Genomic DNA, 27,400 nt, shown 5'->3' with positions numbered 1-27,400 from the left:
GCTCGCCGGCCCTCCACAAGGAAGGCATACTCAGCAAAATGGAAAAGATTTCTCATTTGGAACACAACAAAAGGCCTAGATGTGACAGTGATGAGCATGGCTCATATACTGGAATACTTAGCAGAATTGTTCCACAATGGCCTGTCTTACTCTTCCATTAAGATACATGCCTCAGCAATTTCAGCAGAATACAATGTAAATCTACCTGTCTTCTCGCATCCTCTCTTAAGGCAATTTCTGAGAGGAATCAAAAACATCAATCCTCCAAGGAAAACCACCTTTACCTACTTGGGACCTTAACTTTGTGCTGGAGAAACTAACACTTCCTCCCTTTGAACCAGCAGCATCGGCGGATCTACAGTTTCTGTCTTGGAAAACTGCATTCCTTCTAGCCATAACTTCAGCAAGAAGAGTATCCGAGTTACAAGCTTTAATGGCAGTGCAGCCGTTTCTTATTTTTCATCAAGACAGAGTTTCATTAAGAACCAATCCTACTTTTATGCCAAAGGTGGTATCTAGGGTATCCTTGAACCAGGCTATTCACTTGCCTACATTCTTCCCAAATCCACAAAATAAAGGTGAGAAACTTCTACACACTCTGGATGTACACAGACAATTACGCTACTATTTGGACAGAACTAAAAGTTACAGAAAGACTGACCAACTGCTTGTAACATATGCTGCTGGGGCACAAGGAAAAGCAATTTCCAAACAGACAATTTCAAAATGGATAGGAAATTGCATTCGTTTTTGTTACTCCTTTCATGGAAAGCCTGTTCCTGTAAACATTAGGCCTCATTCCACAAGAGCCACAGCCACCACTACAGCCTTCCTAAGAGGGGTGGCTACCAAGGACATTTTAGAAGCTGCTACATGGAGCTCCGTGCATACATTTGCCAAGCATTACAATTTACCTTTATACTCCAGATCCAGAGTAGGTTTTGCTACAGCAGTCTTGCAGGTTATCTTAACTACACCATCATTTTCTTAGTACCTCCACCCCCAGATTGGCTATGGTATTCTACCCATATGTTATGACTGCAGATGCATCCTTGAAGGACATAGTACAGTTTTGTACCTACCATAAATGTAGATGTCCGATAGGTATGCATCTGCAGTCAGGTTTACCCTACCTCCTTCCCCTCTGGTATTACTAGGGTGCTTACCCCTCCATTAGCTAGCTGGGGGAATCTGTTATGGTGTATTTGTTTGTGTGTGTGTATATATATATATATATATATATATATATATATATATATATATATATATATATATATATATATATATATATATATATATTTTTTTTTACAATATGTTTGGAATTTATTGGCATTTATCCAAATTTAGCCTTCATAGAGGGCACCTGGCATCTGGGGCAAGAAAAACTGAGGAAAATGGCGTCGGCTGATGCTTTTATACCCCAGGCACTCTGACATCGGGGAAAGTGCGACATCAGCCGAGGCCAGACCCAGACTTTGGAATCCGGCCGACCGAAGGGCTGCCTGAGGCAGGACAACCCATATGTTATGACTGCAGATGCATACCTATCGGACATCTACATTTATGGTAGGTACAAAACTGTACTTTTGCCTTCCTTCTGGGGGCACCTGACATCTGGGGCTGGGGCAAGAAAAACTGAAGAAAATGGCGTCGGCTGCCTCTTTTTATACCCCTGTCACACTGACGTCAGGGAAGAAGTGACGACAACCGAAGCCGGACCTAGACTTTGGAATTCGGCCGACCGAGGACCCGCCTGACGGCAGGATAACCCATCTGTTATGACTGCAGCTGTAGGAGCACTCTAACATTTACATTTATGGTAGGTACAAAACTGTACTTTTCCATTGACGTCATTTATCTTTTTATGAGTATTTTCCATGACCAAAGACTTTCCTTTTTTTCAAGATGCCCTTTTAGAAATTAAATCCTTGGAAGATGGGGAAGTAAGATTGTTGTTTGAAATTATGGAATTAGTTTTACTGAACAATTTCTATACTTTGAGGGTAAGTTTTAAAGACTGGTAAAAGGACTGGCCATTGGGGCAGCTTGTGCCCCCATTTTTGCTAACCAATTTATGCTCGCATGGGAAAGACGTTTTTGTTCCAAACTCCATTTCCGTCCTACTGGACATTTTATAGTGTTATTTTTGGATGAAATTTTTATTCAGCAGGAAAAGGATGAAGAACTGGAGAAATTTTTAAAATGCATCTCTGGTACTACATTTCTTAGATTTGCACACAATTATTCCAAACCTGACATTATCTTGACGTTAATTTAAGAGCGGAAAGTAAATGTTTTATTTCCTCTTTTTACAAAGAAAACACTGTTTCCAACTCTCATCTTTACGGTAATAGTTCACACTGTAAAAGAAACTTGATTAAAGGCCAGTTTTAGAAGAGCATCCAGGATGGTATCCAATGACAGCTTGTCTTTTGAAGAACTAGAAAGAATGAAAAGTATGTTTTAGAGAGAAGATAACCCACAAGATTTATCAAATGTTTGGGATAAGGTCAAGGGAAGGGGGGGGTTAAATACCCCCCCCCCTTCCTAGGAAATGTTAACCCAAGTTCAGCTTTTTGTTTCACACATCAGTAATACTATTGATTTTTCACAACTTGATGGCAGTCCAATAAAACTGCACTTTTCATTTGTAAAAAGACATTAAGAACTGGTGTATATTGAAAACAAATGATGTGTTTCAAATAACCAAGACCCCACTTTGTTTACAAAGCAGACAATAACATTAAAAAAATACTGGAGAGTGATAAAGTAGAAGCCATACTTGGGTACAAAGAAATGTGGGAGCCATAGTTTTTTTTTTTTTTTTTTTAGCATCACAAGTCAGGAAAATGTGTTTTGAATAATTACTATAACACTTTTGTAAGTTGCGAAACCAAGGGAAGCAATGTCTAGTATACTGCATAGGTAAAACAGAGAAAATTAGTTAAAAGAATATGCAAGAAATGTGTACGGTATTAGAAAACAACACTCTTTACAGACGCACACTGGTATGCCAAGGCTTTCAAACTTTAAGAATTTTGGAAATTGTTGATCAGGGTGTCAGAAGTGGTAAATGGGAGAACCTGATTGAATACAGGGAGTTAGTGTGGTAAAACTTTTAGATGCTACCATATTCCCTGGATTGAATGAGCACACTTCTGTTATTCCTGTGTTTAAAAATGAGAGCACCAAAGTTATGAATTTTATTTTCTTGGCTATAAGTACATCGACCAGTTTAAGGCTACAAGAATGTATTACATCTTTTAACATTTTTATTGTATTTATACAAGATGAATTTATATACACCAAAACGTCACACACTGACCTTCTGTAATTGACAAGATTTTTTAAAGGAAGTAAATTGTGGTGAAAAAAAACTTAAAATCTTAAGTGGTTTAATTGATTGATTACTTGTCCAGTCATGTTTTAGTAACAGTTAGGATACGAGTTAAAATGGTATATTGAGTTGTATTGACTGTTCTGATGACGTCCCATGTTTCAGGGACAAAAGCACTCAACATTTGTAAATAAAGTAGTTAATTTATTTTGAAGCATTTTGTAGTATTTTCTAAATTACCTTTGGCTGTCCCTTGGAGGGAAAGCCAATCAGCAGTCAGAGTGTAGTTGTGGGAGGCAGCCAGAGCTTTTTGAAGATGTATCCTGGGCAGGATACAATCCAAATAGCCATACGCTACTACAGCAGCAGTGAGGAATTTGAACATCTTTCCATAGATTACGATAAATGAAACTTGCAGTGATGCTTATTTGTGTATGTGCCTCTTTACAGCCTTAGAGAAGCAAATGGGTTTTGCTGTTATGTTCTCCATTTCTCATTCTGCTTCTGTAGTGCAGAATGCTAATCAATCCTGGGTCATCTGGCTCAGGGTACTATCCCTGTGTTCCACTGAGCTGACAAACTTTGTGCTTTAAATATCTAGTCTAAGGTAGGTGCTGTACTAGGGTAGAGCTGTTGAGAAATTAATTTCTAAACTGGCTTCCCAAAATCCTGCTTTGGTCACTGGAGTCTAAGAATAGGAATATGAAGTACTATGGCATTCTTAGCATTGGCTTTTATAGTGCAAATGTTCTACTTTTTGTGCACCCACCTTGCCTCCTTTGCTGCCTGTAATTGTTTGGCACTTGTCTATGTATGGTTCTATTGTCTCTTGTATGAGCGCGTTTCTTGAACATAGAACTACACAGCTATAACTTAGTATGTCTTCAGCCGTAGTGTGTCAGTTTTAAGAACGTATTGGTGTTCTCTCGAGCTGGAATTCTAACAAGGGTAATAATTGATAGTGCGTTTTCTTTCAAACTGTAATTTTTTGCAGCATAATGAGATTTGGTATGCTGAAACAGATTACCATAGTTAAATATTTAAGGGTGTCCTTGTCTTTAAACAACATTAAAACAGAACAGGCAGAGAACAGTGGAAATGAGAATTTTCTGAATACAGCTATGTACTGATACCGCCTTGTAAAGCAGTCATTTTGTTTTTCTTGCCAGCGACTCACTGCTTATTTGGATCTCGTTTTGAACAAATGTTACGTGATTCCTCTGAACACCTCAGTAGTTATGCCACCTAGAAATTTTCTGGAATTGATCATAAACATTAAGGTAAGGAAAACAGAAATGCATCACTGATACTTATTTTTTGCATAAAGTGCCTTTTTCCAGTTTTGCTAATGCTTTGCAGGTTACAACATTGATATGTATAAGCAATATAGGTTTGCTTTAAATAACTGAAAAGCATCTATAAATGTATTACTTCAAGAGAATTTCTAAAGTTGGTTCAATCAGTGGGTTTGCATCTTTCCTATTCAGTACCTGCTTAAAAATAAAATTAATAGTTAACCATGGTCTTCATGACCTACATTATTCAGTAAGAGGATGACTCCGCACTAAAATTTTTCCTTCATTGTCCATATTTCTGCATTCGTTTTGCACAAAGATGTTTGTCAAAATAAATGCGATAGGACTAAGTTCTAAAATGTACAAAATGCCTAGGTTGTCATTGGGTATTAAATCAGAATCATTGCCAGATGTTCTTCGTGTTTCACTGTTGCAGTCATATTTGGGTTATCTGCTTGCAGTAGCCCTCAGTCGGACTAATTAAAGTCTTGGGTCCTGCGTCTGTTGCTGGCCCTTCTTCCATGGCATCAGGTTGTCAGGGGTATAAAACATTCAGCCAATGCCATTTTAATCAGTCTTTCTTGCTGTGTTGTCCGAAGCAGAAGCAGTTCGCATGTGCCAGTCAGCCAACTCCTGAAATTTTCATTTTAGAGTTTCAGAACCGAAGTCTTCAACTAAAAGCTAAGTACCCCATTGGGGAAACTTTTTCTTGCTCTAATCCAATGTCAGTAAAAGTAAATAATTGCATTACTTGTGGAAAGCAAATACCTCATAAAGACTTTAATTCGTACTGTATTCCTTGCCTAGGCCCTGACCACGATGTACCTCTCTGTTGGTTTTGTGCCTTATTTAAACCACGAACTATCCATCGTCTGTATATTTTCACTGCTAAATATTTTGGGCTCGTTTCAATTATCCTGGTATGTCTTAGGCAAGCCATCCAACTACCAACATTCCAAAAAAACACAAATATAGACAGAGACAGGGCGCCTAGGTCCAAAGCTGCCAACAATGCTTCTCCTACGCCAGTCACCAGTTCGCCGGTACTCGGTGAGGAGCTTTCGCAGCCCCTGATACCTACTACTTCAGATTCGCAGGCCACTGCTGAGACCCATTCAGACCCATGCTGCGAGATGCTTCATTTGTGGAACCTGCGGATGTCTCTACCTTGGATGGGTCCGGTTCCACTGTGCAGGCACCAGCGTCTGAGGGTGTATTCAGGCCTACTGACTTGCGTATTAAACAGACGCCATCTTCCTCTTCAAGGACTAAAACTCATACCATGCCTAGAAAACTGACACCCAGACCACATGGTTAGGCCTCTATGCCTAAAAAACAAATGGTAAGAATGACCGAAGACCTTATTACTTTAATGAGGGGAAGTCAACCTTCCCCCTCTGAGACCTAAGACTGGGTTTGCTTATGATAATTATGACCAGGATTCTGAATTTTGTTTCCTCTTATGACCAGGATTTACCCTTATCTACCTATGAGGATTTTGATGCTGAGGACTCTGATGTTCGTGTTTCACTGTTGCAGTCATTACAATTGGGTTATCCTGCTGGCAGGCTACCCGCAGTTGGCCTGAGTTCCAAAGTCTAGGTCCGGCTTCGGTTGCTGTCGCCTCTTCCCTGACGTCAGTGCGCCTGTGGTATAAAAGATGCAGCCGATGCCATTTTCTTCAGTCTTTCTTGCCGCGGGGTGCCCGAAGCAAAAGCAGTTCGCAAGTGCCGGTCGGCCGACTCCTAAAGTTTTCAAATTCGAATTTCAGATCTGAAGTCTTCACTAAAGCCAAGTACCCCGTTGGGGAAACTTTTTTCTTGCTCCAGACCAATGTCAGAAAAAGTTAACTTATGAAAATACCTCGTAAGGATTTTCATTCTTACTGTATTCCTTGCCTAGGCCCTGACCATAACGTTGCTTGTTGTCGGTTTTGTGCCAGATTTAACCAACGCACTATTAAGCGTCTGTACAATTTTGCATTTCATTACTTTGGCAGAAGATTTAATTACATAACGCCGTCAGATCAGCCGACTACCGGAGTTTACAAAAAAAACGAAGAGAGAAGGACAGGCATCCGAGATCCAAAACAGACTAGGCTTCTAGGCCTGTCGCTGGTTCTCAGTGAGGCGCTTTCGCAGCCCCTGACACCCGCTACCTCAGAGCCACAGGCCGCTTCCGACTCCCATATGGAGCTGACTGGGCCTCTGGAAACTCAAGGTATTGGACATTCAGAAATCATTCCCTCAGATGGGTCCAGAGCCGCTGAGCAGGCATCGGCTTCTGAGGGTGTTTTCAGGCATACACAGCTATATGTAAAACCTACTTCAGCTATAAAGGCAAAGACTAAAGCAACTCTAAAGACAAAGAAACAAGTGCAGCATTCACCTGGACAGGCCTCCATGCCTAAAAAACAGATGCTTAAAATGGCCAAAGACCTTATTACTTTGATCAGGGGTTCCCAACCCCCTCCTGAAAAGAGGCCTAGGCAAGAGTTAAAATATGAATCTTCAGACCAGGTTTCTATTTCCTCTGATTCCTCCGTAGGAGGATTCTGATGCTGAAGAATCTATTCCTTCAGCCTCTCCTCCTGAGGATTATTCTTTTGGGGAAATTTCTCTATAAGAACCCTGCAGCAGACCCTGAAACCATCTCTTAGGGTCCCAAAGGGGTCAAGGCTTCTCATGCAAAAAAACCCTATCCCCTCTGATAGGGATTCTAGAGCCCTAGACAGATGGGGCAAAAAGATTTATACCTCTGCTTCCTTGGCTGTAAGAGCCTTAAATTGCCAATTTCATATGCTTAAGTATCAGCAATAACTTATGTCTTTGCTTAAACAGAAAATGCCAGCAAGTACAGAATGTGCAAAGAATAAAGAAATGCAGGATTTATTGCATGCAGCTGAACAAGTTGGAAAGCATACTTTGCAATGTGGTTTTGATTCTCTTGAGGCCTCCTGCAGGGCTGCTGTTACAGGTTCTGTCATTAGGAGGCATGCTTGGTTAAAAGAACAGAATTTGCCCGATCGTGTTAAAGCAAAACTATTAGATGCTCCTTTACAGCATGATACCTTGTTTGGTGCTATAGCAGAAGAAGTGTTGAAGAAAATGGAGGACAAAGCTAAATCTATGCAAACAGTCAAGGATTTCTTGCACGTACAGCCTCCCAGATTTAGCAGGAACTGGCCTACAAAAAATTGGTCCTTTCCAGTGTCAGACCACAAAGGGGCAGATACAGACGCCCCAGAGGCAGATCACAGCCCCAAGGCTCATACAGGCCTAAACAATGGGGGTGCTTCTACCTCCAAAAACAGAGAGGAAAACTCACGGCCATACAGGAAACAGTCTCAATGACTTCCCACTTCCCAGCACCAAGCACTTATCTTTTGGCAGCCCCTTTGGGACGAAACTAGCACTTTTTTCACAAAATTGGCACATGATCACCCAGGACAAATGGGTTCTAAATATAGTTTCACAAGGCTACAGGTTCCACTTTCACACCCTGCCAAGGCAAAACGGAATGCCAGATCTGCCACGCAATCAGTGGGCAGAGGCAGAAAAACAAGTTTCATCCCTCATGGACATGAGGACCATTCAACAAGTGCCAGAACAAGAGCAGGGTCAAGGATTCTATTCAAGACTGTTCTTGGTACCCAGAAAAGACAAAGCCTGGAGGCCTATACTGGACCTGTCTATTCTAAACACCTGTCTGGATATTCCAAAATTCAAAATGTTGACTCTACAGCAGCTTCTGCCCATGTTGGGCAAGAAGGCTTGGCTTGTGACTTTAGATCTAAAAGAGGCATACCTGCATGTCCCAATCAGACAAACATGCAGAAGATACCTCAGATTCAAAGCTGACTCAATACACTACCAATTCTCTGCACTGCCCTTTGGCTTATCTACTGCGCCCAGGGTCTTCACAAAGTGCCTAGCACCAGTAATTGCATTTTGCAGACAGGAATACAAATATATCCTTACTTGGACGACTGCCTTACTCAAGCAGAGAACAAGGACATTCTACTACAGCATCTGGCATTTGTAAAAAGATTACTGACAAGTCTAGGGTACACAGTAAACAAAAAGAAATCGAAACTCATACCCTCTTAGGAGATAAAATTCCGGGGTGCAAGCTTAAATACAACTGCCCAGATGGCTTATCTCACGCCAGACAAACACAGACAACTTACTACTTATTTCAAAATGTTGGCAACAAAGACCCAGTTATCTGCAAGAAAAATTCTGCAGGCCTTGGGTTTCATGGCATCCTGCATTCTGCGAATTCCATATGCAGGACTGCATATGAGGAAACTTCAATGGTATCTAAAAAGTGTTTGGACTCAACATTGCCACAGCCTGGAAACAATAATTACCCTCATTCCCTGCCTGCAACAGCAGTTTCGATGGTGGGCAAAAGCCTGTCACCACAACACGGGGCAGCCATTCACCTTACCCACAGCCAGGCAGACTTTGACAACAGATGCATCAGATTATGCCTTGGGGGCGGCCATATGGCAGGAAAATGTATTCAGGGCACATGGTCCACAAGTCAAATGCATCTACATATCAATCAAAAAGAGATGCTAGCTGTTCAAATTGCCCAAACAGCCTTCAAGGATCAACTTCATCCAGAACTACTAATAGATGGACAATACTACAGTCGTGTGGTACATAAACAAGCAGGGACACATTCCTACCCCCTCTGCAGGCTAGCCATGAACTTGTGGCACACAGCATTTACTTACCACGTACATCTGCAAGCACAATTCCTGCCAGGAAGGAAAAATACTCTGGCAGGCGAACTAAGCAGAACCCTCATGGATCCCCACGAGTGGAAATTGGATCCACAAGTCTTCAGCATGATAACAAGGACCTGGGGATGTCCGGACATAGACCTATTTGCCTCCCCTCACAACTGCCAACTACAAAGATTCTGCACAAGGACTTATCACAAACAAGCATGGAAAGTGGATGCTCTCTCTTTCAGCTGGAAAAATCTAACAGTAAATGTCTTTCCTTCTCTGCCTCTCCTCCCCAAGGTACTCCTCAAGGTCAGACAAGAGAAACCAAAAATGATACTGATTGCCCCAGACTGGCCCCCAATCCTAAAGAGCTTGTCTCACTGCCCAGCCTGGACATTACCTCAAATGCCTCACTTATTGACCCAACAAGACAGTCAGATACTGCACAGCCAACTCAAATCCTTAAACCTGGCGGCATGGCAGATAATATAGCCATTCAGAACACACCTCTCTCTAAAGCAGTGATGGATGTTATTTTGGAGGCCAAGCACCAGAAAATCTTATGCAGAAAAATGGAAAAGATTCTGTGCTTGGCACCAAGAATTGACACGCTTGTACTAAATATTCCTCAAATTTTACAATACCTAACTGAGATGCTGACCAAAGGCCTATCCTTCTCATCAATTATAATCCTTGCCTCTGCCATTTCAGCTCTTTACAATACGGAACCACCTATTTTTTTCTCATCCATTGCTAAGGCAGTACCTCAGAGGGGCCAAAATCATAAGACCTCCAAGGAGAGCAACCAATACCTGCATGGGACCTCAATTATGTCTTGGAAAAAACTCACACTGCCGCCTTTTGAGCCAGCCAATACAGCTGAAATAAAGTTCTTATCTTGGAGAACAGCTCTGCTCCTAGCAAATAACCTCTGCAAGACGAGTCTCAGAGTTACAGGCTCTCATGGCTGTGGAACCTTTTATTTTCCATCCAGACAGGGTTTCTCTGAGGACTAACCCGACATTTATGCCTAAAGTAGTGTCCAGTGTGGCCCTTAACCAAACCATTCATTTGCCTACTTTTTATCCAAAGCCACAGAATAAAGACGAGAGACTCCTGCATTCTTTGGACATAAAGCTACTCTTCTACTTGGACAGAACTAAAGCTTTCAGAAAGTCTGAGCAACTTTTAGTGGCATATGCTGCAGGATCACAAGGAAAGCCCATCTCAAAGCAGACTATTTCGAAATGGATAGTCCACTGCATTCGATTTTGTTATTCGCAACATGGCAAATCAATCCCTAAGGACATTAGGCCACATTCTACCAGAGCAGCAGCCACTTCAGCAGCCTTCCTCAGAGAGGGGTACCAACCAACGACATTTTAGAGGCTGCAACTTGGAGTTCAGTGCACACTTTCACCAAGCACTACCATTTACCTCTCTACTCTAAATCCAGAGCAGGCTTTGCCACTGCAGTTTTGCAGGGCCTTATAGCCTCTCCTAATCCTATTTAGACCCAGCCACCCTACCTCCACTTTGGGATTCAACCCAAGTGTAATGACTGCAACAGTGAAACACGATGAACATAGTACAGATGTCCTGCATGGATGCATCTGCAGTCATAACAACTGGGTTGTCCTGTCGTCAGGCAGCCCTTCGGTCGGCCGGATTCCAAAGTCCGGGTCCGGCTTCGGCTGATGTCGCACTTCACCCGACGTCATCTCTGTTGGTCTTCGGGTATAAAGGCATCAGCCGACGCCATTTTCCTCAGTCTTTCTTGCCGTGGCCGAAGCAGAAGCTGTTCGCAAGTGCCGGTCGGTCAGATCCAGAGATTACTACTTCCGAATACTACTCAAGACTTCTAAAAGCTAAGTACCCGTTGGGGACTCTTTCTTGCCTCAGCCGATGTCAGAAAAAGTCAATAACTGTTTAACTTGTGGGAAACAAATACCTCATAAAGATTTCCACTCTTACTGTTTGCCTTGTTTAGGCCCAGACCACGACGTAGCAGCCTGTTCAGCCTGTGCCTCATTCAACCGACGAACGCTTAGGCGTCGGTCGGAGTTTGCTGAACAGTTTTTCGGCTCAGATTTTGCGTACATTATGCCGTCGGATCCTCCGACTACCCAGATTGTTAAAAAACGCAAAGAAAAAGACCGACACTCGCGGTCCGCGGTTTCGGCCGAAACCATGGTTAAGCAAACCGCGAGTGTCTCGGTTTCGGCCAAAACCGAGAAAACTGCTCAAAACACAGCTGAATCAATGACTACTACTGAGGCTCCTGCTACCCTACTTGAAACGGCCTCAGAAATCTTACCTACAGTGGTTACTAGTGACTTATCAGACACCATCCCTTTGGTGGTCTCTACCCCAGCACGTGGTGCTGCTAGGCCTCCTGCAGCCATGTCTATTAAGGCCTTTGCCAGGGCTAAAGCAGGCAAATCTAGTAAGTCAGTGCCTGTTAAGCCCCCCTCTACTAGGCCCACTTCTAGTTCACAAATGCTTACTCTGGCAGAGGATTTAATATCCTTAATTAGGGGATCTCAATCTCACCCAGACAGGGCCTCTCAGCCCCCAGAAAAGAGACCTAGAGCAGAGCCCCCCGAGCCTGTGTCCTCTGATGATTCCGCTGAGGACTCTGATATTACAGACCAGCCAGAGGCTCATTTCTCCAATTATGAAGACTCAGATGCTGAAGAATCCATTCCAGCCGCTTCTCCACCAGAAGAATTCTCCTTTGGGGAAACCTTACATGCCATGCGAGAACAATTCCAATGGCAGGAACAGGATTTCTCAGATTCCAGAAAAAGACTTAGGACTTTTCTGCACCTACCACAACACAGGCCTTTAGCTATACCTCCTGTCCTTTCTGTTGTGGACGATGCTTTTAATGATGTCTGCACTGCACCAGACTCCTTACCTCCAGCCCCTGTCAAACCAGACAGATTTTACAGGGTTCCAGACACTCATCACCACTTATACAAGGCCCCACTTGCAGACCCGAAACCATATCCCAGGGGCCTAAGGCAGCAGCCTCGACCACAGCAAAAAACCCTATCCCTTCTCAAAGGGAAGCCAGGTCTTTAGACAGATGGGGCAAAAGGTTTACACCTCTGCTACTCTCTCAGCTAGAGCTTTAAATTGTCAGTTTCACATGATACAATACCAAGAGTTTATGCTTGATCAGTTAACTAAAAAGCTAACCTCTGATGACTCTATAGATAAGAAATATATATTAGAAATGGTAAATAACATACAACAGGTCAGTAACCATTCCTTAAAATGTGGCTATGATGCACTGGAGGCTTCATTTAGATCAGCCATGACTGGCACAGTGATAAGAAGACATGCATGGCTGAAGGAACAGGTCTTACCGGATCATGTTAAAGCTAAGTTATTAGATGCACCTATGGATAAGGCCAGTTTGTTTGGTACATCTGCCCAACAGGTAATGAAGAAAATGGAAGAAAAGGCAAAATCTGTACAAACAGTTAAAGATTTCTTGCAAGTTCAACCCCCAAGGTTTAGCAGGAACTGGCCTGCCAAAAATTGGTCCTTTCCTGACTCCACAAGATCCCAAAGGGGCAGGAATAGACGTCCCAGAGGCAGAAATCAATCCAGAGGGGGTGCCTACAGAGGACGACAGTGGCAAGGTAATAACAGAGGCACAGACACAGCCACTGCCACTACAGCAGCACAGTGACTTGATTCTAACTCCGCCTACCAGGGAACAAATAGCAGCACCATTAGGCGGAAAATTAACCTTATTTTCAAACACTGGCACTATATCACAAAAGACAAGTGGATTCTACAAACCATAGACCAAGGATACCGGTTCCACTTCCACACCTTACCAGTCAAAAGAGGAATGCCAAACCTGCCTCCAAATCAAAAAACAGAAGCTCTACAGCAGATAATGCAACTAACAAAGATGAGAGCTGTGGAAAAGTGCCAATAACAGAACAAGGCAAAGGATTCTACTCCAGACTATTCCTAGTTCCAAGAAAGGAAAAAAGCTGGAGACCTATTCTCGACCTGTCCATCTTAAATACATACATCATTGTCCCAAAATTCAAAATGCTGACCCTCCAGCAACTTCTTCCCATGCTGGGCAAGGAGTGCTGGCTGGTAACTCTAGATCTCAAGGAGGCATACCTGCACGTCCCCATACGACCAATTTGCAGAAGATACCTCAGATTTCTTGCAGGATCAGAGCACTATCAATTCTCAGCATTGCCCTTTGGCTTATCTACTGCGCCCAGAGTATTCACAAAATGCCTGGCATCAGTAATCGCTCACTGCAGACTACAGGGAATCCAAATTTATCCATACCTGGACAACTGTCTGCTACAGGGGGACAACGAAAGCAAGCTGACAACAGATTTACAAAGGGTCATTTACTTGCTACAAGCACTGGGATACACAGTCAATTTACAAAAGTCAAGGCTGATACCATCCCAAACAAGGACATTCTTGGGCGCGGAATTGGACACAGTAAAACAAATGGCATTCCTAACTGCAGAAAAACAAAAGAACTCCTCTTTACTTCTTGGCACTAACAAAACAGAACAAGCTAACAGCAAGAAAAGTTCTACAGGCCTTGGGCTTCATGGCATCCTGCATAATCTTGGTTCCACATGCCAGACTACATATGAGAAAACTACAGTGGTACCTAAAGAATTTATGGTCCCAACACAGGCACAGCCTAGAAGCAGAAATTCCTCTAATCCCATGCCTAAAACAGGAGTTCCTATGGTGGGCTCAAGCATGCCAGTCAAATCCAGGCCTACCTTTCTACAACTCTCAAGCAAGCCAAACCATCACAACAGACGCCTCAGACCTAGGATGGGGGGCTCACATGCTGGACAAATGCATAAGGATTGTGGACACAGGACCAGCTCCATTTGCACATCAACCTAAAAGAAATGCTGGCAGTAAAGCTGGCAATCCAAAAATTCAGACCATTCCTCAAAGCAGGACATTTGATGATAAGGACAGACAACACCACAGTCATGTGGTACATCAACAAACAGGGAGGCACTCATTCATACCCCCTATGCAGAATGACTTTGGACCTTTGGAACCTAGCGCTCAGCTACAACATCCAGTTACAGGCAATGTTCATACCAGGAAAGGAGAATACTCTAGCAGACATGTTAAGCAGAACCACCTCGGATGCTCACGAATGGATGCTACACCCGGACATCTTCAAGGCCATCTCAAAGAAATGGGGAATGCCACAGATAGATCTATTTGCTTCCCCTCTCAATCACCAGCTCAAAAAATTCTGCACAAGGATGTTCCGCCCACTTGCATGGAAAGTGGACTCGCTCTCCTTCAGCTGGAAAGGTCTGACAGCATATGCATTCCCACCTCTTCCCTTGATACACAAGGTATTACTAAAAATCAAGGAGGAACGTCCAAGGATAACCCTGATAGCTCCAAACTGGCCAAGACAACACTGGTACCCATTGCTGAGGAGCATGTCTCGGGACAAAATATGGCCAATACCCCTGATGCCTTTGATGTTAACCCAGAACAACTACAGCATCATGCATCCAAACCTAAAAACTTTGCAACTGACTGCATGGAACATCACATAGCAACAACTAATTCACAGCTTTCCCAAAGGGTTAAAGACATTATCCTTGAAGCCCGCAGACCTTCAACAAGAAGGAACTATGCAGGAAAATGGAAAAGGTTTGTCATTTGGAGTGCTGAAAGAGGAAAAGATGTGTCCAATATAGACATTGCTAACATTCTGGAGTATTTGGCAGAGCTTCTACATACAGGCCTGTCCTATTCCTCCATCAAGATACATGCATCAGCTATTTCAGCAGAATACAGCTTTGATCCACCTGTCTTTTCACATCCTTTACTCAGGCAGTTCCTCAGAGGGATCAAGAATGTAAAACCTCCTAGGAAACCGCCATTGCCAGCTTGGGATTTGAACTTTGTGCTGGAAAAGTTGACACTCGCACCTTTGAACCAGCAGCAACAGCAGACCTGCAGCATCTATCGTGGAAAACTGCTTTCCTACTGGCAATAACCTCAGCAAGAAGGGTTTCTGAACTTCAGGCCCTAATGGCAGTACAACCCTTCCTAATCTTCCACCAAGATAGTGTCCATGAGGACTAATCCTACATTTATGCCTAAGGTGGTATCCAGAGTGTCTTTAAACCAGGCAATCCACCTACCTGCCTTCTTCCCAAACCCACAAAACAGAGGGGAAAGAATGCTGCATACCTTGGATGTACATAGACAGCTACGCTACTACCTGGACAGAACAAAAAGTAACAGAAAGACTGACCAGCTGTTTGTAGCCTATGCAACAGGAAGGGAAGGAAAAGCGATTTCCAAACAGACAATCTCCAAATGGATAGGAAATTGCATACGATTCTGTTACTCCTTTCATGGAAAACCAATTCCACAGAACATAAGGCCTCATTCTACAAGGGCAACAGCCACTACCACAGCCTTCTTACGAGGAGTGGCAACCAAGGACATTATTGAGGCGGCTACTTGGACCTCCGTGCATACATTTGCCAAGCATTATAATTTACCTCTGTATTCCAGATCCCGAGCAGGGTTTGCCACTGCAGTACTGCAAGGGATCCTATCCACACCATAATCTATTCTTCCTCCTACCCTAGTTGGCTATGTTATTCTACCCAGTTGTTATGACTGCAGATGCATCCATGAAGGACATAGTACAGTTTTGTACCTACCATAAATGTAGATGTCCGAACTGGATAGCATCTGCAGTCAGATTACCTCCCTCCTTCCCCTCTGTGGTACTCCTAGGGTATTTACCCTCCTAATAGCTAGCTGGCGGGGGGGAGTCTCTTATGGTGTATTTGTTTGTATATATGTACATACATGCTTATTTTTTGTGTTTGCCTTCTATCTTTTTGGAAACATTGGCATTTACCCAAAATTTAGCCTTCCAAGAGGGCACCTGGCATCTGGGGCAAGAAACACTGAGGAAAATGGCGTCGGCTGATGCCTTTATACCTGAAGACCAACAGAGATGACGTCGGGTGAAGTGCGACATCAGCCGAAGCCGGACCCGGACTTTGGAATCCGGCCGACCGAAGGGCTGCCTGACGACAGGACAACCCAGTTGTTATGACTGCAGATGCTATCCAGTTCGGACATCTACATTTATGGTAGGTACAAAACTGTACTTTGTGTACCTACCATAAATGTAGATGTTCGAGTGTATTCACTGTTGCAGTCCAGGTTACTCACCCACCATCCCCCTTTTCTTTGCTGGGACTCATCTGCACTTCTCTATCCTATACAACCTATGTGGTGTATTTGCTTGTAGATGAAGGAAATGTTTGTTGTTGCATGCTACTTATTGCCATAATTGTTTAGCCTACCAATTTGGGGGCACCTGACATCTGGGGCAAGAAAAACTGAAGAAAATGGCAGCTGCATCTTTTATACCCCTGGCGCACTGACGTCAGGGAAGAGGCGACAGCAACCGACGCCGGACCAAGACTTTGGAATTCAGGCCGACTGCGGGTAGGCTGCCAGCAGGATAACCCAAGTGTAATGACTGCAACAGTAAATACACTCTAACATCTACATTTATGGTAGGTACACAACTGTACTTTCCCTGACGTCAGATCGTCAGGGGTATAAAAGATGCAGCCGAGGCCATTTTCTTTAGTCTTTCTTGCCGCGTGGTGCCCGAAGCTGATCGCAAGTGCCAGTCGGCCTACTCCTGAGATTTTCGAGTTAGAGTTTCAGATCCGAAGTATTCTATAAACTACCCCGTTGGGGAAACTTTTTCCTTGCTCCAGACCGATGTCAGAAAAAGTTAATAATTGTATTTCTTGTGGGAAGCAAATACCTCACAAGGACTTTCATTCTTACTGTATTCCTTGCCTAGGCCCTGACCAAAATGTTTCAGGTTGTCTGTTTTGTGCTAGATTTAACCAACGCACTATTAAGCGTCTGTATGATTTTGCATTAAACTATTTTGGACTCAGGTTTAATTATCCAGAAATGTCGTCGGAAAGCCATCCAACTACCGGAGTTCACAAAAAACGCAAAGAAAGATAGACAACAGAGGCCCAAAACAGACGACGAAGCTTCTCCTAAGCCAGCCGCCGGTTCTCAGTGAGGTGCTTTCGTGGCCCCTGATGCCCGCTACTTTAGAGTCGCAGACTGCTACCGACTCCCACGTGGAGTCTGCTATACCTCTGGAAACTCAAGGTATTGTAGCCTCGGACGCTATTCCTTCAGATGGGTCCAGAGCCGCTGAGCAGGCACCAGCTTCTGAGGGTGTATTCAGACCTAAACATCTATACATTAAACCGACTTCAAAGGCTAAAGCACCTCCAAAGACAAAGAAGCAAACTCAAGAGCCACGTGGACAGGCCTCCATGCCCAAAAAGCAGATGCTCAAAATGGCCGAAGACTTGATTACCTTGATCAGGGGTTCCCATCCCCCTCCAGATAAGAGGCCTAGGCAAGAGACTGACTATGAATCTTCAGATCAGGTTTCCATTTCTTCTGATTCCGCTTCTGATCAGGAATACTCTCTTCCCCCTGTGAGGATTCTGATGCTGAAGAATCCATACCCTCAGCTTCTCCTCCAGGGGACTATTCTTTTGGGGAAACTTTACATACCATGAAGGAGCATTTCCACTGGGAGTGCCAAGATTTTTTCAGAAAATAAAAAGAGGCTCAGGGATTTCCTGCTACTGCCTCAACACAAGCCACTAGCCATCCAACCTGTGTTCGACATTGTAGATGTGTTTTCGGAGTCTAGTCTTACCTCCGACTCCTTATCTCCAGCTCCTGTTAAGCCTGACAAATATTACAGGGTTCCTGACTCACATAAATTCCTTTTTAAAAACCTTGCTGCAGACCCAGAAACTATTTCTCCGGGTCCCAAAGGAGTTAAGGCTTCCACTGCAAAAAACCCTACCCCCTCTAACAGGGATTCTAGGGCACTGGATAGATGGGGAAAAAAGGTTTACACATCTGCTACCTTGGCTATATGGGCCTTAAACTGTCAGTTTCATATGCTCAAATATCAGCAACATGTCATGGCATTGCTTAAACAGAAAATGTTAAACTCTGAATGTGCAGAAAACAAGGAAATGCAGGATTTATTGCATGCAGCTGAACAAGTTGGAAAGCATACTTTGCAATGTGGTTTTGATTCTTTAGAGGCCTCCTGCAGGGCCGCAGTTATGGGTTCTGTAATTAGGAGGCATGCTTGGTTAAAGGAACAAAATCTGCCTGATCATGTTAAAGTTAAATTATTAGATGCACCTTTACAGCATGATACTTTGTTTGGTGTTAAGGCAGAAGAGGTGTTAAAGAAAATGGAGGACAAAGCTAAATCTATGCAAACAGTCAAAGATTTTTTTACAAGTACAGCCACATAGGTTTAGTAGACACTGGCCAACAAGAATTGGTCCTTTCGTGTGTCAGACAGACCTCAAAGCGGCAGACCCAGATGCCCTAGAGGCCGATCCCAGGTGCAAGGTTCATTCCGCTCAAAACAATGGGGGGGCTTCTACCTCCAAAGTTGGAGAAGACAAATCACAACCATTCAGCAAACAGTCCCAGTGACTTCCCCCTGCCTGCACCAAGCACTTATCTCCTGGCAGCCGCTTTAGGAGGAAAATTAGCACACTCTTCTCAAAATTGGCACATTATAACCCAGGACAAGTGGGTCTTAAATATCATGTCGCAAGGCTACAAGTTCCATTTCCATGCCCTGCCAAAAGCAAACGGCTGGCCAGATCTGCCAAAAAGTCAATGGGCAGAGGCACAAAAACAAGTCTCATCCCTCATGGACATGGGGACCATTCAACTAGTACCAGAGCAAGAGCAGAGATCAGGATTTTACTCAAGACTGTTCTTGGTACCCAGAAAGGACAAGGCCTGGAGGCCAATACTGGACCTATCTATTTTGAACACATTCCTGGATATTCCAAAATTCAGGATGTTGACTTTGCAGCAGCTTCTGCCCATGCTGGGCAAGAACGCTTGGCTTGTGAATTTAGACCCAAGAGGCATACCTGCATGTCCCAATCAGTCAAATATGCAGAAGATACCTCAGATTCAAGGCTGGCTCAATGCATTACCAATTCTCTGCACTGCCCTTTGGCTTATCTACTGTGCCCAGGGTCTTTACACAGTGCCTGGCACCAGTAATTGAATTCTGCAGACAAGGAGGAATACAAGTATGTCCTTACTTGGACAACTGTCTTATTCAAGCAGAGAACAAGGACATTCTTCTACAGCATCTGGCGTTTATGAAAAGACTTCTAACATGCCTAGGGTACACAGTCAACGAAAAGAAATCAAAACTAGTACCCTCTCAAGAGATAATATTCCTTGGTGCAAGCTTAAATACAACTGCCCAGATGGCTTATCTCACGCCAGACAAACAAGGGCAACTGACTACCTATTTCAAAATGCTGGCAACAAAGGCCCAGTTATCTGCAAGAAAAATTCTGCAGACTTTGGGCTTCATGGCATCCTGCATCCTACTAATTCCATATGCAAGACTGCATATGAGGGAAACTTCAATGGTACCTAAAAAGTGTTTGAACTCAACATTGCCACAGCCTGGAAACTATGATTACTCTCATTCCTTGCCTGCAACGGGAGTTTCGATGGTGGGCACAGGCTGGTCACCAAAACAAGGGACAGCCATTCACATTACTCCCAGCCAGGCAAACACTAACAACGGATGCATCAGATTATGCCTGGTGGGCCCGCATGGCAGGAAGATGTATTCAGGGCGCATGGACCTCAAACCAAATGCATCTACATATCGATCAAAAAGAGATGCTAGCAGTTCAAAATGCCCTGACAGCCTTCAAGGACCTACTACATACAGGACAACTACTGATAAAGACAGACACCACCACCTCTGCCTCTCCTCCCAAAGGTACTCCTAAAGGTCAGACAGGAGAAGCCAATGATGATACCAATTGCCCCAGACTGACCCCACCAGTACTGGTATCCAATACTAAGGAGCTTGTCTCAATGCCCAGCTTGGACCTTACCTCAGATACCTCATCTACTGTCCCAGCAAAACAATCAGATCCTGCACAGTCAACTCAGGACTTTAAACCTGGCAGCATGGCGGATAATATAGTCATACAAAACACACCTCTCAGTAAGGCTGTGATTGGATGTCATTTTGGAGGCCAGAAGGCCTAGTATTAGAAAATCTTATGCTGGAAAATGGAAGAGATGTTGTGCTTGGAACCAGGCACAAGGAACTGATAAGCTGTGCCAAATATTCCTCAGATTTTGCAATACTTAACTGAGATGTTGGACAAAGGTCCATCTTTTTCATCTATTAAAATTCATGGTTCTGCCATTTCGGCTCATTACAATACAGACCCACCAATCTTTTCTCATCCCTTACTAAAACAGTACCTCAGAGGAGCCAAAAACGTAAGGCCTCCAAGAAGATCACCACTGCCTGTATGGGACCTCAACTATGTCTTGGAAAAACTCACTCTGCCATCTTTTGAGCCAGCAGCAACGGCTGATATAAAGTTTTTATCTTGGGAAACAGCTCTACTCCTAGCAATAACTTCTGCAAGATGAGTTTCAGAGATTCAGGCACTCATGGCTATGGAACCTTTCATCATTTTTTTTTATCCAGACAGGGTCTCTGAGGACAAACCCAACATTTATGCCTAAGGTGGTGTCCAGTGTGGCTCTTAACCAAACTATTCATCTGCCAACTTTTTATCCAAATCCAGAGGACAAGGGGGAGAGAATTCTCCATTCTTTGGACGTACACAGACAGCTTAGATTCTACTTGGACAGAACCAAAGATGTCCTTCAAGAATGCAACTGCAGTCCTGACATATGGGTTGTCCTGCCTCAGGCAGCCCTTTGGTCGGCCGGATTCCAAAGTCTGGGTCCGGCGTCGGCTGATGTCGCCTCCTCCCCGACGTCAGAGCGGCTGGGGTATAAAGGCATCCGCCGACGCCATCTTCTTCGGTCTTTCTTGCTGCGCGGTGCCCGAAGCAGAAGCAGTTGGCAAGTGCCGGTCGGTCAGCTCCTGTGTTTTCAGTTAACCGAAGTCATCTAAAGCCAAGTACCCCGTTGGGGAACATTTTTTCTTGCCTCAGCCGATGTCAGAAAAAATTGAAAAAGTTAATAATTGTTTGTCTTGTGGTAAACAAATACCTCATAAGGACTTCCATTCTTACTGCCTCCCTTGTCTGGGCCCAGACCACGACGTCTCGGCCTGTGCTGCCTGTGCTTGCTTTAATAAGCGCACACTCAGGCGCCGGGCAGAATTTGCCGAAAACTTTTTTGGCGAATCTTACGCTTATATCATGCCGTCAGAACAACCGACAACTCAAACTACCAAAAAAACGCAAGGACCGGGACCGACATCCTCGGCCCGCATCGTCCACCGATACCACGCCTAAGCCCTCCGTGAGTGCATCGGTCCCTTTGGAAGTGGTAATTCAACCGCTCCAGGCCGACGACAACGCTTTACCGCGTTCTTCAGTCCCGGAGGTTACACCGGTGCCGGTTGTTGATTTCCCTCCAGAAACCGAAGCTCTAGATCTACCCGACACCATTCCTGTGGACGAAGTTACCCCTGCACGTGGGGCAGCTAGGCCTCCTGTATCCATGTCCATTAAGGCCTTTGCACGTGCTAAGGCTGCCAGCTAAGCCAAGGCCCATCCTAAACCTACTTCTCAGGGCACTTCTTCTGATAGACCGATCATGACTCTTGCTGCAGATCTAATCTCTCTTATCAGGGGTTCTCAGCCGCACCCAGACAGAGGTTCTCAGCCGCCTGCTGAAAAAAGGCCTAGACCTGAACAGGCAGACACCCTCTCTTCAGACGAAGCCTCTGGGGATTCGGAGCACTCAGATACCCAAGAAGAATCCTTCCAGGCCTATGAGGACTCTGATGCTGAGGAATCAATTCCCTCTGCCTCTCCTCCAGAGGATATTTCTTTCGGTGAAGTTCTCCACTCCATGAGAGAACATTTTCAGTGGCAGGGTCAGCAATTTTCTGATTCCAGGAAAAGGCTACGTACCTTCCTTAAGTTACCTCAGCACAGGCCTTTAGCTATCCCTCCAGTGTTGGATGTCCTGGATGATGTATTCTCTGACTCCAGTGCTTCCCCTGATTCTCTCCCTCCTGCTCCTGTCAAGCCAGACAGATATTACAGGGTCCCTGAAACTCATAAGCATCTCTTTAAGGCCCACTCTGTGGATCTAGAAACTATTTTACAGGGCCCCAAAGGAGTGGCTACTTCCTCGGCCAAAAGCTGACAGGGAAGCTAGGTCCCTAGAGAGATGGGGCAAAAAAGTTTATACCTCTTCCACCCTTGCCATGAGGTCACTTAACTGCCTTTTTCATATGTTTCAGTACCAGGATTACTTAATGGATGATTTGCAGAAAAAGTTAGCCTCTCCTGAGCCTATAGATAGAAAGGCATTGCAGGATTTGGTTCATAATGCCCAGTAGGTTAGCAATCATTTTCTTCAGTGTGGTTATGATGCATTGGAAGCTTCATGTAGGGCAGCTATGACAGGGGCCGTTGTATGTAGACATGCTTGGTTGAAAGAACAGCCACTACCAGACCATGTTAAAGTAAAGCTCCTGGATGCACCTCTGGAAAAACAGAAGCTTTTTGGTGCTAATGCACGGGATGTGTTGAAGTCTATTGAGGAAAAGGCAAAATCAGTACAGACAGTCAAGGATTTCCTGCAGGTTCAGCCACCCAGATTCAGCAGGAATTGGCCTTCAAAGAATTGGTCCTTTCCAGACTCGGACAAGTTTCAAAGGGGGAAAAACAGGCGTGCTCGAGGTAGAGGGCAATACCGAGGCTCCTACAGGGGCCGCCAATGGCAACCACCAAATCAGAGAAGTGGCGCAGTTAGTTCACCTGCACCACAGGGACAATCACAATGACTTAACTTTCACTCCGCCTACCACGGCTCAAAGAGAAGCACCTCTAGGCGGAAAATTATCCTTATTCTCAAAGAACTGGCACATTTTAACCAAGGACAAATGGATTCTGGACATAATAGACAAAGGTTACAGGTTCCACTTCCATACCTTACCAACAAGACAAGGCATGCCAAACCTGCCACAAAATCAAAGGGCAGAGGCACTCCTAGAAGTTTCAAAGCTGTTACAAATAAAAGCAATAGAAAAGGTTCCTCCTCAGGAACAAGGCCAGGGATTCTATTCAAGACTGTTCCTTGTTCCAAGAAAAGAACAGCAATGGAGGCCTATACTGGACTTGTCAGTTCTAAACACTTTTCTCATTGTGCCAAAATTCAAAATGCTGACGTTACAGCAACTCCTTCCCATGCTGGGCAAGGGGTCTTGGCTGGTTACTCTGGACCTCAAGGAGGCATACCTGCATGTCCCAATTAGACACAGTTACAGAAGATACCTCAGATTTCTTGCAGGAACAGAGCATTATCAATTCTCAGCATTGCCGTTTGGCTTATCTACTGCGCCCAGAGTATTCACGAAATGCCTGGCATCAGTAGTGGCACATTGCAGGCTCCAGGGGATTCAAATATACCCTTACCTGGACGACTGCCTCATACAAGCAGACAGCAAACAAACCTTGACAAAAAAACTTGGATTATGTCATTCAGTTGCTACAGGCTTTGGGATACACAGTCAACATTCAAAATTCAAGACTACTGCCATCCCAAAAGATTATTTTTCTAGGAGCAAAACTGGACACACTCACAAATGGCTTACCTCACAGAGGAAAAACAAGAGCATTTACCAGATTACTTCAAAAGCCTAGCAAAGCTTAGCCAGCTGACCGCAAGGAAGATCCTGCAGGCCCTGGGGTTCATGGCATCTTGCATTCTTCTGATCCCTCTGGCAAGACTACACATGAGAAAGCTGCAATGGTACCTAAAAAGCTTGTGGTCTCAACACGGCCACAACCTAGAAGACGTAATACCACTTATTCCATGCCTGCAAAGGGAATTCTTGTGGTGGGCTCAAGCAAGTCATTTAAACGAAGGCATGCCTTTCAACAAAGCTCAAACAAGTCAAACCATTACAACAGACACCTCAGACCATGGATGGGGGGCACACATGGAGGACAGATGCATTCAAGGACAATGGACTCCCATGGAAATGCATCTGCACATAAATCAAAAAGAGATGTTGGCAGTGATGCATGCAATAGAAGCCTTTGGAAAATCTCTTCAGCAAGGTCATCTGCTAATAAGGACAGACAACACCACTGTCATGTGGTATATAAACAAACAAGGGGGCACTCGTATCCCCTCTGCAGATTAACAATGACTCTTTGGGAAAAGTCCCTGAAACTGAACATCCACTTGCAATCCCAGTTTGTTCCAGGCAAGGACAATGTTTTAGCGGACAGGTTGAGCAGAAATTTCTTGGATCCACACGAATGGATGCTACATCCACACATTTTCTCACAAATAACTGCATGTGGAAGACCGGACATAGATCTCTTTGCTTCTCATCTCAATCATCACCTGGAAAGGTTCTGCACAAGGACACACCATCTTCTAGCCTGGAGAATGGATGCTCTTTCCTTCAGTTGGAATGCACTAACAATTTATGCATTCCCTCCTCTAACTTTACTGACCAAGGTGTTACTGAAGATCAAAGCAGAACAACCAAAAGGAATCCTGATGGCTCCAGACTGGCCAAGGCAGCACTGGTATCCTTTGTTACTGAGCATAACTCGCACCAAACCGTGGCCCTTGCCTCAATGGCCTCTGCTCCTAACTCAGCACAATTACAGGACTGTTCATCAAAACCTGCAAACTTTGCAACTGACAGCTTGGAGGGTTCCATGACCTTGACCCATGAATCCCTCTCCGAAAAAGTTCAGGAAATCTTGCTGGAAGCACGAAGACCTTCCACCAGAAAAACCTATTCGGCCAAGTGGAAGAGATTCATCATCTGGAATGCCAACAAGGGCCAGGATGCATCAGTGATGAGCATACCTCAGATATTAGAATACTTGGCAGAAATGTTTCATAGTGGCCTCTCATATTCTTCCATTAAAATCCACGCTTCAGCAATCTCAGCAAATTACAACTGTGACCCACCTGTGTTTTCGCATCCCTTGCTAAGACAGTTTCTAAGAGGGATAAAGAATATCAAACCTCCCAGAAAACAACCAGTTCCTGCATGGGACCTCAATTACGTCTTGGAAAAATTAACTCTTCCTCCATTTGAACCAGCAGCATCTTCAGAAATGCAGTTTCTCTCCTGGAAAACGGTCTTCCTGTTGGCAGTTACCTCAGCAAGAAGAGTATCGGAGATACAGGCCCTCATGGCAGTACCTCCCTTTCTCATTTTTCATCAGGACAGGGTTTTATCTAAGGACCAATCCTTCATTCATGCCAAAGGTGATATCCAGAGTGTCTCTAAATCAAGCAATCCACCTGCCTACTTTCTTCCCCAATCCTCAAAATAAAGGGGAAAAGCTGCTGCATACTTTGGACATACACAGGCAATTAAGCTACTACTTGGACAGAACAAAGACCACCAGGAAGTCTGACCAACTATTTGTAGCCTATGCTGCTAGAGTGCAAGGAAAAGCAGTCTCCAAACAAACAATTTCAAAATGGATTGGACACTGCATCAGATTCTGTTACTCTTTCCATGGAAAAGGTGCGCCAGCCAATATTAGACCACACTCCTCCAGAGCTATAGCCACATCCACAGCCTTTCTAAGAGGAGTGGCTACAAAGGACATCCTAGAGGCTGCTACATGGAGCTCCATGCATACGTTTACCAAACACTACAACCTACCATTATACTCCAGAACCCGAGCAGGCTTTGCTTCGGCAGTCCTGCAGGGCCTTCTAGCTACACCATCCCTTGCTTAGATCCTACCACCCCCAGCTTGGCTATGGTATTCAACCCATATGTCAGGACTGCAGTTGCATTCTTGAAGGACATGGTACAGTTTTGTACCTACCATAAATGTAGATGTCCGATAGATACGCAACTGCAGTCAGGTTTACCCTCCCTCCTACCCCTCTGTTTTTTCCCTTGGGTCCATTTCCCCCTTTCCTATTAGCTGAGAATATCTGTTATGGTGTATCTGTTTATTACTGTTTTGCATGTCTGGAATTTTTGTTTATCCATTCACAAAATTTAGCCTTCCTTGGAGGGCACCTGGCATCTGGGGCAAGAAACACTGAAGAAGATGGCGTCGGCGGATGCCTTTATACCCCAGCCGCTCTGACGTCTGGGAGGAGGCGACATCAGCCGACGCCGGACCCAGACTTTGGAATCCGGCCGACCGAAGGGCTGCCTGAGGCAGGACAAACCCATATGTCAGGACTGCAGTTGCATATCTATCGGACATCTACATTTATGGTAGGTACAAAACTGTACTTTTTCCGAAAGACAGAACAATTACTGGTGGCATATGCTGCAGGATCACAAGGAAAGGCCATCTCAAAGCAGACTATTTCAAAGTGGATAGGCCACTGCATTTGTTTCTGCTACTTACACCATGACAAGCCAGTGCCTAAGGGCATTAGGCCACATTCAACCAGAGCTGCAGCCACTTCAGCAGCCTTTCTCAGGGGAGTACCAACCAAGGACATTTTCGAGGCTGCAACATGGAGTTCAGTGCACACCTTTACCAAGCACTATCATCTGCCACTCTACTCTAAATCCAGGGCAGGCTTTGCCACTGCAATTCTGCAGGGCCTCATAGCCGATCCTAATGCTGTTTAGCTCCAGCCTTCCATCCATAGCTTTGGGACTCTACCCAAATGTAATGATTGCAACAGTGAAACACGAAGAAAATAGTACAGTTGTGTACACCTTACCATAAATGTAGATGTTCGAGTGTATTCACTGTTGCAGTCTAGGTTACCCACCTGCCATCCCCCTTTTCTTCTGATGGAACCTATCTTTCCTTCTGTGATTTATACAGCCTATGTGGTGTATTTGCTTGTTGATGAAGGTAAAGTTTAAATTGGTACATGTATTTATATGTATATAAATTTTGGCTACCC

The 27,400-nt window shown here is 44.4% G+C and overlaps 1 protein-coding gene across 1 annotated transcript in view; it reads left to right on the top strand.

Moving 5' to 3' along the window:
* ITM2B (integral membrane protein 2B) overlaps nt 1-27,400 on the top strand; it is a 476,795-nt gene that overhangs the window by 273,347 nt on the left and 176,048 nt on the right. The window contains exon 4 of the mRNA XM_044073177.1: nt 4,507-4,617. Coding sequence (XP_043929112.1) covers nt 4,507-4,617 — 111 coding nt within the window. The remainder of the gene's footprint in view (nt 1-4,506; nt 4,618-27,400) is intronic.

Source organism: Protopterus annectens, chromosome 5.part1, assembly GCF_019279795.1.
Source record: "Protopterus annectens isolate FY-2018-M chromosome 5.part1, PAN1.0, whole genome shotgun sequence".
NCBI classification, from domain to species: Eukaryota; Metazoa; Chordata; order Ceratodontiformes; family Protopteridae; genus Protopterus; species Protopterus annectens.
This window is presented reverse-complemented; position numbering and strand designations above follow the sequence as displayed.